At 42.2% G+C, this 12691-nt stretch overlaps 1 protein-coding gene and 1 long non-coding RNA gene across 6 annotated transcripts in view; one reads left to right on the forward strand and one right to left on the reverse strand.

Annotated features, from left to right (window-relative positions):
• Window positions 1-8146, forward strand: part of LOC138137886 (potassium voltage-gated channel protein Shaw-like) — a 60819-nt gene extending 52673 nt beyond the window's left edge. For 3 of the 5 annotated variants that reach the window (XM_069057473.1, XM_069057472.1, XM_069057476.1), the window contains exons 5-10: window positions 560-766; window positions 3235-3531; window positions 4293-4502; window positions 5231-5384; window positions 5512-5610; window positions 5661-8146. In XM_069057473.1, coding sequence (XP_068913574.1) covers window positions 560-766; window positions 3235-3531; window positions 4293-4502; window positions 5231-5384; window positions 5512-5610; window positions 5661-6103 — 1410 coding nt within the window. In that variant the 3' untranslated portion in view covers window positions 6104-8146. The remainder of the gene's footprint in view (window positions 1-559; window positions 767-3234; window positions 3532-4292; window positions 4503-5230; window positions 5385-5511; window positions 5611-5660) is intronic. The other 2 variants (XR_011161908.1, XM_069057475.1) reach the window with 2 other exon arrangements.
• Window positions 7621-9442, reverse strand: LOC138137893 (uncharacterized). The gene is made up of 2 exons (XR_011161911.1): window positions 8410-9442; window positions 7621-8351 (listed from the first exon to the last, which is right to left on the reverse strand). It is a non-coding gene; the product is annotated as an uncharacterized lncRNA (long non-coding RNA).
• Window positions 9443-12691: the final 3249 nt, after the last annotated feature.

Consider the following 12691-nt stretch of genomic DNA (forward strand, 5'->3'; position numbering starts at 1 on the left):
TGCCCAGGTCCCAGAACGATTCGACCGCGTTCTGCGCGTGAACGCGGCTTTAGCGCAACTGTCACGTTGACACTATTGACAGGTGTGAGTGTTGCCAACGGTCGAGAGTTTTCTTTTAATTCGGGGAGCGTAAAATCCGTACCGATCTGTGTTGCGGCTTCCCTCGTGAATTCGTAATCCCCTAAAATTGCGTTTTTTTGATAAAAAAAAGCGTCGACGAGTCGCGTGAAAAAATCATAGCTGGGCCCGTGGGGTTGCGATTGGAAAATTCCCAATAAACAAAGCGACGCCGCTTTATGAATTTCGGATCGTTCCAATTATGGACAAATTGAAAAGTATAGCCCCATTCCGGTTCGTCAGCCATACGAATCGCACTCAAACGAATATAAATGATGGCGGCGCAGTGACCTGTTGAAAAAACAACTTCATTAACGCTTGTTTTCTTTTCATATTCGGGAATTCAACGGGTAAACATTAATAAAAGTCTGCATGAACGGCTTTTTTCTTCGCGAGGAGGCGGCGACGGTGATGGATCTTGCTGATGATTGGGTTGTTACAGATAGTGGCGGGGGCCTCGGTCTTCTTCATCTGTGCGTCGGTGTTGTCCTTCTGTCTCAAGACGCACCGCGGATTCAGAGTCGACTGCGACGCCGTCAAGAGGAACGCCACCGAAGACAAGGACTGCTCGGAGCCCCATCCCTACTTCCTCACCGTCGAACATATCTGCAACGCTTGGTTCACGTTCGAGTTCGCCGTGAGGCTCATAGTAAGCAGGCAAATCGGCCCCCTTTTCCTAAAAAATAAAAACCACTCGAGAAGCCTTCTGCAAACGGACAGTTCAGAAAGGGGTCGCTCGATTAATCCGGATTGTCCCGGAAGCAAACTCGTCGCGCAAACCTCCCCTTTGTCCCAGGTAGCGCTAACAATTATGTTAATGAATTTAGATTCCATCCCCGTTTAAGCAAAGGCGACCAAACACCGTTCCGGTAATTAATCAAATCCGGAGAAGCTTCCATTTCACCAGACAAATGCATGTTTAATTACACAAAATAGTTTATTTGAATAGGTCGGCGCGAACGTGACGCACGTTAGTCATTCCCCGACGCATTTGTTGTGCTGTCGGCACCCCCGCGACGTGCAAAAACACCCCGACACGTTAAAATTCTCGTGATGTTAGCGTTCCCAAGAAAATTACGTCGGCGACTCGTCGGCGGTAATTCGCGCGGGGCGGCTCCCGAAAGGGGTAGCTCGGTGGCAAACAAACCTTTTCCAAAGGGAATCCTGTTCCAAATCAAAAGAGAACTTGCACAGGTGTTTAATTAAATTAGGTGGCTTGACGGGGCGAGATTTATGTGTCTATAACGACGGAAAGGATTAGAAAGGGAACGTCGGGGGATGGGGAAGGTGAAATGAATAAGCGTAAATCACTCGAACAAATGCGGCCATCGCGTCAAGCCAAAATCATAACGAAACGTGAGCGCTGGATGAAAACAGGTGTTGTTGGGCACGTAACAATCAGGGGCTACATATAAGATTTTATTGAATCAGCACTGTTGGTTGCATAACAATCAGGAGCCAAAATAAGATATTGTTGAATCGGTCGGTGTTGGTTGCATAACAATCAGGAGCTCCTCATATAAATGATTAATGCATCCAAGTAGGCGTTGATTTGATTCGCCTCTTTCTATTGTATTAATTATTCATAATTGTAGGAGTTTCTAGGTTACAAAGTAAAAAGTTTTTATTTTATTCATCCAAAATGAATAAACACAACTTCAGTAAGTTGAAATGTTTTAATCCCAAGCTTACAACTCACGTTTTAAATTGATGTTATTTCACCAGTTTAGTTTTGAAAAAAACTGTTTCCTTTGTTATTTTAGATTGTAAAAACTGACAATGAAAAAGCGCAGAGACAAAAATAACGAAACAACTTGTTTACAGATGAAAATAATTAAAATGACTTGTCAATTACAGTGACAGTTGACATATTTAAATCGTCCGCTATTACTGATAAGTGGCAAATGAGCACCATTTTAATATTTCACAGCTCACTGGATGCACGAATCATTTACGAAAGCTCTGTGCCGGTTGCGCAAGCATCAAAAAATTAATTTTCCATACATATCCGAAAGTTCTATTAAAGCAGGCGCCATAAATTAATCGAACCGTAAATCTTCGAGAGTGAACTTAATGTTGTGTAGACTTTTAGGCGATAAACTCTTTTTGAGCGTCAAGTGCAATATTGGGTCCTAACAGGGCGCTCGAATTTATTTTATGCCCGATCTACATCAAAAATCCCCATCACCTGTACTTTACACGCCATAAATTAGGAAACGCGCCCGTTCTCAAACAAAATCGACGTTTTACGAGCAGAATATAGACAGAGAATTATTTATGAAAGTTGGTCGGTTCGCATTTTGTGATTGATATTTATCCAACATTTGCATCTGTTAAATTTGCATTGTATTTCCATCGGCAATGACAACGCCTAATCGATCGCCCTTCGATGTAAAACAGATGTCTCGACGCCCGCGATTCCTTGATATTTTTAAGCATCTGAGACGAGTGTGGAGTCGGGCAAAAGGACGACGAAGACTCTCCCGTCTTGGTTGTCTCCCGAGGGTGCATCCACCGCGGCGAGAGAGCATCCGGTTCGGAGTGCGGATAAGACTGTAATTTCGCGTTGCAGAAGTTCATTGTTGCAGCGACGGCGTGTTTATGACAGTTCAAGTTTCTCGTCTAGTTTCATCGAGTTTTAGGATTTCGGACGTTTTATTGATTCAACGGGAAGCCCCGAGGTTGTGTTTTCGCGTAATATGACACGGGAGGGCGCCATAATCGCGTCCGGAACTTTATTACCGGCCGCACTGTTTTCACCCAGGCCGTGAAGTTAGCAATCGCCAACGCCAGTTCCTCCGCCTGATTTTGCAATCTTTCATAAACAAATGAATAATTTAGCGTGTTTCCAAGCACTCCGAGAGTGCTTGGAAAAAATTCAAAAACAATTTTTAAATAATTCATCTCCATTATGTAAATGTCCATTATTTATAAATATGCACAAAGCAGACGGGCAAAAACACATTTCCATTACCGAAACGAAATAAATACCCCCAGCTGAAACAGTTCTCGTCGAATTATCAAAACGGACGAGTGGAATAAAATGCGAACGGCTGTCTTAATGAATTCTTCGCACTTTCCTTTTCGATAAACCGTCGTCGTGTTCTGCCTGTTCAGGTGGCTCCGCACGTGATCGAATTCGTCAAGTCGCCCGTCAACATAATAGACTTCGCAGCCACTCTCAGCTTCTACATCGACATTAACCTCCTCTTCAAGACGAAGTCCCAACTGGTGGACTTCATCAGCATCATCAGGATCTTGAGGTTGTTCAAGCTGACGCGCCACTCGCCCGGCTTGAAGATTCTGATCCACACGTTCAAAGCCTCGGCCAAAGAACTCGCCCTCTTGGTCTTCTTTCTAGTTTTGGGGATCGTCGTCTTCGCCAGTCTCATATTTTACGCCGAAAAGCTGCAGGTAAGACACTTTTATAAACACTCGCGTTTAACTGGTTGCCTAACGTGCAAAATCAAATTCACCATTTTGACTTCCTAAACTTGATGGTTTAGTTGGCTTTTCAGATCTGCCGATTAGACAATCGTGGTGATTAGTTGGTATCGTGGCGCAGCGAAGCCAATAAATTAACGGATATGTATTATTAGAGCAGTCGTAGATTTGCTTGTATCCGGAAAGTTGTCTGAAAGCGTACTTCCGGTGAAGTTTAGTGTTCGACTGAAATTACGACGTGTAATAATTTCAGGAGGATAATTAACAACGTGGTATTCACTTTCTTGGTTCTTCGCCACATCGTGAATCGAAAACTTTTACGTTTCTCCAGTTAGTTGTTCTCGATTTGTCAAAAGTGTAAGAATCTCGTGTCATTTTTGCCCGAATTTGTAAAGTCATTTGACTGGCGCATATTTACTCTTCAGTCGGATTATCCCATTAAGGAAATTTGCACAGCTGAATAGAGCCATTCCGCTCGCGTGTCCTATTAATAAGTTCGTCTCTGAACCAAATTCCGACTTATTATAAGCGGGACTTAACTGGCAGACTCCGAACGTAATCCCCGGTGCTCCTCTTTTCCTTGTATGCCTAATACCTATTCGCTTTATCGTTTACGAACACACTACACTCCTCCGACGTTTCATTAGTTGAGCACCACTAATCTCTCTTAAAATTACGAACAGTGGGCGGAATTAATGCGGCGCCGAGACACTAAAAGGCGCATGTTGCAGGACAACCCGAAAAACTGCTTCAAAAGTATTCCAGAAGGCTTGTGGTGGGCCATCGTCACCATGACTACCGTCGGTTATGGAGATATGGCACCGAAGACCTACGCCGGGATGTTCGTGGGGGCTTTGTGCGCCCTCGCGGGAGTCTTGACGATTGCACTTCCGGTTCCGGTGATCGTTTCCAATTTTTCCATGTTCTATTCCCACACTCAGGTGAGTTGGGCCAGTTTTATCGCCTCGAGGGGACCCCCGGGACGGAAAAATTTCGCAGAGACGCCGGAACGACGCCTCAAAGACGATCCAGACTCGATTATAAAATCTAATGAGCTTTTTCAGACCAGCTCATTAATATTCATTGGCTTACACGGAGATTAGAGTGGCAGCAATGTTTTTTTCTAAGCTGCAAACCTAATTCTACACAGTTTCAAATTCATCCACGGTTATTACGAACGTTCTCTTCCGGGTTGTGAATGTGACATTTGACAGCTCTAATCAACTGAACACACGAAACTATATAGTGTTGTCATTCGATTTTGATTATTTGCGAAAGTTTTTTCTTTATAGCTCCTTGTGTTTATGCAACCAAGAATCAATTGACCTTGAGTTTAGTACCGTTACGTTATAGATTGCAGGTGGCAAATGTCACGACCAACGACGACGTAAGAAACATTTGTAATGACTATTTTCGTGGTTTGCAAAAGTTTTGTGCGACTGTAGCGGCACATTGACCATTAATCACTCCTGGGAAGCACAAGTGGTACAAATTACAGGCCACAAATATGGGGAAATAAATGATTATTGGACGATATATCACTCGATAAGCTCTAAATTTTTAATGAAACACCTGGGTCGGTCTAGAGATAAAGCTGTGTGTTTGGAATGACACTGTTGGGAGTGTTTAAGTATGTTTTGAGATACTTAAGTTGAATTGACTTGTTTAGGCCCGGTCGAAGCTGCCGAAGCAGCGGCGAAGAGTCCTTCCAGTAGAGCAACCCCGTAGGAAAAAAATAGAAAACGTGACGAACCGTCGGATGAACGCCATAAAACACCACCACCCGGCGGTTTTCAAAGACGCATTCGGCGGCGCCAAACTAGGTAACGCTCGCGTAGCGCCCTCTCCCGTCCGGTAGCCCTGGCAAACTAACGATCCTTCCTGGCCACGAACCTCCCGCCCCCATCGATTAGTGTACTAACCGTGACAATTTGTTCTTCTCCCTTATAGGAAATGTTAACGGTGTGAATGTAATAGGTTTAGCTTTGCAAGGCCCTTCGGTTCCCAGCATTGCAGTGCTGCACCACAACGGGCCCTACAGTCTCCAAGGTGAGCCGCCGCCGATTTGCATCTGTCTCTTTGACCGCCTCCTTTTGCAGTGGAGAGCGAACCGGCGTCGTCGGTGTCCGCGATGCTGCCCTTGCAGCCGCGCCCCGCCACCACCGGCAGCGTCGACGTGCTCCCCCTCCAGCCGCGCTACCTGCCGACTTTTGATCGGGAGTCGAGGTCGGAGCCGCGCGACTGCTCCCCCAAGCCGGACTCCACTCCCATGAAGACGACGGAGACGGAGATCGGGCTGGCGAGCGTGCCGGCGATGGCCATCGGCAGCTCCACCGAAGTGCTGGTCAGCATCGTGGAGAACCAGGCGGGGCTGAGGAGGAACTCGTTCATGTTCAACAACAACCAGAAGTCGCCGGACTGCGACATGGGCAAGTCGCCCAGCACGGAGATCACCAGCTCGTCGGTGCAGTCTACGCCGCTCGTCGAGGGGCACCTCCTGGAGGCCATCTGCGACGGGGCCAGTGATAAAGACAGGAAATAAATTCGATTCTTTCTCTAGAAATGTGTATAATTGTTGAATGGTGGTGTTTTTGAGGCGGCGGGCGGAGGCGCCGCCGCAGGCGGGACGAAATTGGCGAAAACAACAAAAGAGCAAAGCGTGAAGAAAATGAACAAAAAACACAACTTAAACTAAATGTTTCTTGCAAGTGACCTACCATCCTTCCCTTCTCAAGTTGTTTCACCACAAGTGATAACAATTATCAACTGTCAATATAACAGTTCAAATCAACTAAACGTTGAGACTCTTGAGGACTCTTAAGGCGTGAGTTGAGGTCAGTGGTGCCATCTTTACGCACCATTTTAAACTTCATAGTGTAGATTTCTATTCAGAGCTTTGATAGGCGGCTAGGTTTTCAAAGATGGCGCTCCTGTCGAATACACTGTGTCTATGATACACTGTCTCCATATTGTCACCAGGTTTATTTTCTATTTACCAACATGTCATAACTTTTTATGCGGTCAATACAAATTGACGTATTATCAAGACTTTTCTTCATTTTCACTAGACATGCAATCAATTTTCAATATCCACACATTTCTGCGGCAAACAATTTTAAATGTCTCGTTTACAAAATCTGCACTTTTTATTGCAAATTAAATGACGTTTATCTTCAATTTAAATTTTTTGTTCGACACTGTCAGAATTTGAGAATTTTCTCTTGTGGGAACGGATTTTGATAACTTGTCAAAACGAAACGTCAAGCTAATTTTAAAGATTTTAAGCGGCTCGTCGAACAAAAAACTGTTGTATTCAACTCGTTCGTGTGTAAATTGGGCCTTTGATGGCATTCATGGGCCTTTAAAACGAATGACCCACTTGTGAGAAAAAAGGCCCAATTTACACACGAACTGATTAAATAAATTACTATTTCAACACCATATTGATAAAAAAAATCAAATTACATTGCCTCCCTTGATGCAAGACTTTAATTGATCGACTCATCCATCCTTAAGTGTGGATTAATCGATTGTTTGCGTAACCATCTAGTTAATCAGTCAATTATTCGATTACGATCGCTCGATTAAAATTTTTCTGCGAGCGACGAAATCTCGTCGTTTTTTCTTCACTTCAGTCTCCCGTTGTGTTTTCTTCAATTTCGCTCTTCGTCGACTTCGCTTTGTACGTAATCGCCGCCTTCGGCCTGTTCGCCGCCTCCGCCGCATCCTTTTTCTCGATCTATCTTGAGTCCAGTTCGACATAATCGAGCACACCCCGCGATTTAATTTCGTTCAAAAACTAAAATAAGTAAAAGTTTTTCAAAATTCCGTCGGCACTCGATTGGACGGGATAGATTGACCATCCCCGCCCCCATCAAGTCCAACTCTGCTACTCTCCGGGCCCAACTCTCTGTTCAATGTAAATCGATGTGTTTCTGTTTCGGTTGGTTCATCATCAGGTTCCATAGATACAGGGATAGAGTAAAGTAATTGATTCGTTGGAATGATGGGTCCGTTTGGACCCAGCGGGTGTTAATTTATAACAATACGATGCTCATGTAATGATTAGTAGGTATATTTTTATAATAACCTTTTTCATTGTTGATATTATAATTAATAAAATATGCTTTATCAGTCCATCTAATTTTTCGAGAGCGATCTTATCAGCCAGACAAACGTTTTGATTAGATAACAGAGCGGCGCAATAATCGCTGGAGTGATTTGTTTTGTGGCGAAGGTGGCCCTCAGATCGACCAGAAATGGCACAACAGAACACCAATGGATGGTCCCACACCGAAGGCAACCTCCAGAATCAAAACCAAGGTACTGATCAACCCGTCCAGGTGGATTTGCGCGTCCACAAGGCGGCGGAGGTTCCCAACGTTCACGCTCCCGCCACCCCCAAAGATTCACTCCAAAACGACGACTTCTGGACCGTTCGGGAGCTACTTTGGGGCATCCTCATCATCGTAATATCCATAACAGTACTGCTACTAGTGGGTTGGGCGCTCGCCTTTAAGATACCTCATGCGAGACCCAAATGAATGTCGTTGTAAGTCTGGAAATAAACGTTGCCAAAATTGCTCGTCTCTTGCTTTATTTGTGCCGTCATACCGCATGTCAAGGGTCAACGCGAGATGGATTTCAGGAACGCTAACGTCGTTCGGTAAACGGAGAAAATTCAATTTTCCTCCAGACATGTGTAAGGATGAGGATAAAAAGGAAACTGATCCTGGAGAATCGACCATTCTAACAATATTAATTAATAGCTGACGCGGCTGCTGCAAAAACTACAAACAGAGGGGCGGTTTCATTTTGTCTCCACCGACAGATCATCCCCTAGCTCACCCCCATCTCTTCTTCTTTCCCTTCTTTCGTTGTCTTCGCACTATCCCCCACTAATTGCCGCTACTTACCCGGCCGTAATTGCAGTGTTACCTTGCCACCGCCCCCACCCGTCCCTTTCGCCCTCGCCATCCATCAATCGTTTTTAGGCAATTCCGATTGACATACGGCGGAAATTGATTGCACCAACAACCGAAAAACTTTTATAATAACAGAATAATGACCGGGTTTGATTTATTTTTGGGCTCGCGTTGTGCTACGTTCACTTAAAAAATGTTTCGAGAGGCTGGTTAAAAATTCAGAAGTGGGATCAAAGATTCGCAGGTTCTAATCAATCACTTATGACACTGTTCAAGGTCGCCGCTGTCACAAGCAGTGTGATAAGGTGAGTGAGTAAAATGCACTTGCCACTTCCTTGTTTTTCGCATCTAGGGGTTTGTTGGCGGCGGTAGTGCAAAAACTTTGATTAGAGTGGTAATCTCTTAATGGGATGTGATTTTATTAAGCGTCATTTACTTATTCCTCGTTCGAATGGAGTCAATCAAGCGGTTATTAAATGAATCCAGGAAGTGTTAAATGAGCTGCGCTTACTACTTCAGAAGTTAACTGCTGTTTGGGAAGTGCTCAACCGATGGAAGTTTTCAAGATAGTTTTCTCATCAGCTCTAAACCTCCTTTTTCTAATGCAAGAAATCGTTACTTCTTATTAAAGATCTTTCGTTTTCCACAACTTCGGAATAAAATTCGCATTTCCCAATTGATTTTTAAGATCTCTGAAGTCATGTTAGAAACTTTTCAACACTTTTGACATCACTTAACTCTCTGGTCTTACAACTCTATTAAATATTATTTTTTCGTGAGCGTTACATAATTGCCTGAAGGGTTCCTTCTTTAAGACTTTCCAAACAAATATCAAAAACCACTCAAGTGGGAACTCGTTAAAGTCTAAAATGTTCTTCATCCTCAAATCTTGAAAATATTCTTAAGCTTTCATAATTTCACGATATTCCTAATTCTCAAATCGTAAAATTGCTTTAAAATCGATTTCTCAGAAGCATTCGTTAATTTTCATTGTTCCAGAAGATTTTTAATTCTCAAAATGTAGAACTCCTTGAAAATTGGGTTTTCAGAAATAATCAATACTCTCCAAAGATTTACACAATCGCACTAAACTTCAAATCAATACAGGGTTAGTCACGAGAGACTTCCGATGAAAATTTCGTTATATGCAACCATAACTACAATTTCCAATAGCTTCTAGTTTCGTCTGTCATGTCAGTTTGTCACATTTATATTAACTTTTGCTCATAACCTCAATAAAGTGTCATGATTAATATTATTCGCCAAGCTACTTGGATTGCTAATCTATATCGAATTAAACAAAATATCAAGTTCTATGGGTTTTTTGTATTTTGGGTTGCGTATAACGAAATTTTCATCTCTCTCCTGAATAACCCTGTATATGTATTTTATGAAATACGGGTTTGGAACACCTATTTGTTGTTTTCACCGTACTTATTTTAAGAATCTGGATCACAAAAAATATCTGTGGTAAGTAGTATTCACTCAAGTTGCACTTATTTATTCTTATGTCAAAATGTCAAATTACAGACATTCTAAAACATTACTTTCTATGATTTTCAGAAACCTTTCCAAGAAACTATTTAACATAACTAATAAATCCAATTCTCAGAATTCGTTTAAGATATACTTCTCATTATTTAACTAAGTCCTCTTCTTAGAATCTTCAAAATCTTTGTGAGAAGGAATTTATTGGAAGCAAGAATAAATCATATTTATTATTATTTATTGATTGTTTCAGAAGACCTTTAGTCCCATAAACTTAAAAGCCTTTCAAGATCACTTTTGCAGAAACATTCTTTAATCTTCATTAATTCCGAAGATTCTCAATTCTTTACTCTTAGAATTCTTTTAAGCTCAGTTCATCTAAGATCCAAACTTGAGTTGTATTTAAGTTTTCTTATGTCAAATCACGTGAAATCGTTTTCTCAGAATTTCAAAAAGTTCTAAGAATGCATTTGTAATCGAGTTCTCAGAATTCGTTTAAGACTTCTCACAATATTTTTTTACACTAGTTCCCTTCGCAGAATTTTGGACTCAATATCAGGAATAACTCACATTTTGCATCAAGTTAGTTAGTAAAGCAGGCCGTGAATTTCTCTCTCTTTTACAAACGCACTCCGTCTTTTTATTTCGCACGCTTTGACATTTCTTTTATGCACATAACCTCACTTTAATCATCATTGTAAAACCTTTAATAATAATAATTTATTAACAACCACCTTCCTGTCGCACTAACGGAACCAGAAGAACTCTATTTCTCGCAGAAGAAATACTCGTACTTCACACTGCTCGCTGAATAAAAAATGACATATAGTATAATTCAGAATAAGTGGCATCGCGGTAGACGTTGATTCTCTAAAGTGAGCTTTATGTTATGTCAAAAAATTTAGTAAACATGTGAAACAGTCATTAAGTACTTTATTCTGAGGTTATGCGTTACATAATTTTGACATGGTTTTCACCCACAGCAGAGATAACCCCCAGACAAATAATACACTTTTCATAAATGAAACAAGGAAATGCGAAATACTTATAACAAGAAAATAAACACAAAACGATTCCAATGATAATATCAAGGCCAAATTAAAAGCGAAGGTTACCAACAGCATCGAAACTAGGGTATTATTAGCAAGGGTCTTGCTGCCAACGTAAATTTGAATTTCCAACGCCTACCGCGATGCCACTTATTCTGAATTATAATGTACCTATGGCATGTACGGTTTAACAGCTGATGAATCTACGCCACACGTTAACCGAAACAAAAGCAAGCACGAGACCACTTGACCAGAATTCTTTTTGGAACACGCTTGATTACTTCATACCAATAAATTGTAAACATTCCAAAGTACCAAAAGCGTGTTCATATTCAGCACACTTTTCAGGAGTCAAATTATTCTACCCCACTTGATAAATTCTTTTGCTCAGCTGATCTGTCTCGTTTTGTTGGCGATTTGGATGTGAAAAAATGATTTTGACTGTTTGAAGATTTTTGGGGTGGTGAGGTGTGACACAGAAACGAACAGAAATATTGATTTTTGCCGTAGGTTGGGAACCTTCGAAGCTGAAAACAAGATCTGTAACAGTGTTGCTTTATTAATAGAAACGCCGTTAAATCGATTGTGAAAAGGTCGCCCCCTCCGACTGATTAATAAACGATCGCTTTTAATTAAGTGAAAATATTTTCGTAAACGAATCAGAGACTGCGCGTCTCGCATTAAAATTTTAAACAAATTACAAGAGCGGCAATACCGATCACGCACCCTGCCCCATTTAGCATCGACCCTAGCCGACCCTTGTTATTTAATTTTACATCGCGTTATTGGTCTATTTTTACTGTCGAGTGTGCGTTAGCGCCACCGTCGACTCCTTCGACCGATTTTTTACGCATCTTCGACCCCCTCGCGACCCCACTCGACACACGCCAAATACTCCAGCGATAAATAAGAAACGCAAAGCATTATGAAAGTCGAATATTACGAAATCCGGGTCAATTTTCCGAGCGGCGTGCGCCTGCGCGCGCCACATTAACCGGAACAAATGGACTTCCGGGAGGTGCATAAAGTCGCGCTATTTCAATATCGGTGTGGCGATATCCGGATCCGTGCGATTATTTCAAAGGAAAATTCGGCAAAAGGAAACGCGGAAGGAGTCGTGACAGTTGCCCCGGAACTCGGAACAATTTTCCGGAAACCAAATCGAGGAGCGATTTCGGGGGAACCCCGAGGTCGCCAAGTGACGTGTTTGCGTTGGTAACATTGTGAATCAAATCTTTTTCTGGTTGGTGAAAAGTTCCTCGATTGAAGGATTTTTGAACGGGTCGGAGGTCACGCTACGGTGTGGCCCATTTTTCTGAAATATCGCAATCTGGATTAATGCGCCATTGCGCCACTAATAATAATAATTGTTATTGTTGTGATGGCGCTGGGAATTGAAATCTGAATGATTAGGCATCCAATAGCACAACCAATTGAACAGTACTAATGGTAATCAATACGCTTGGGTAAATATTTGTTCGCTTGTCAATAATGAGGCCTAAATTATCTCGTGTTTGGGTACTTGGAAATTTACCCGCGGATAATTAGCGGCAATTTTGATTGCTGATGGGGAAAACTGATTCTTTTTCTTGGTTTCACTGTTTACTCGGCTTTTGATCTTCCAACAGCGCCTTGTTTTTGTTTTCAAGGTCAAGTTCGTTGCCTCCA

This window comes from Tenebrio molitor, chromosome 9, assembly GCF_963966145.1.
Source record: "Tenebrio molitor chromosome 9, icTenMoli1.1, whole genome shotgun sequence".
Lineage (NCBI taxonomy): Eukaryota > Metazoa > Arthropoda > Insecta > Coleoptera > Tenebrionidae > Tenebrio > Tenebrio molitor.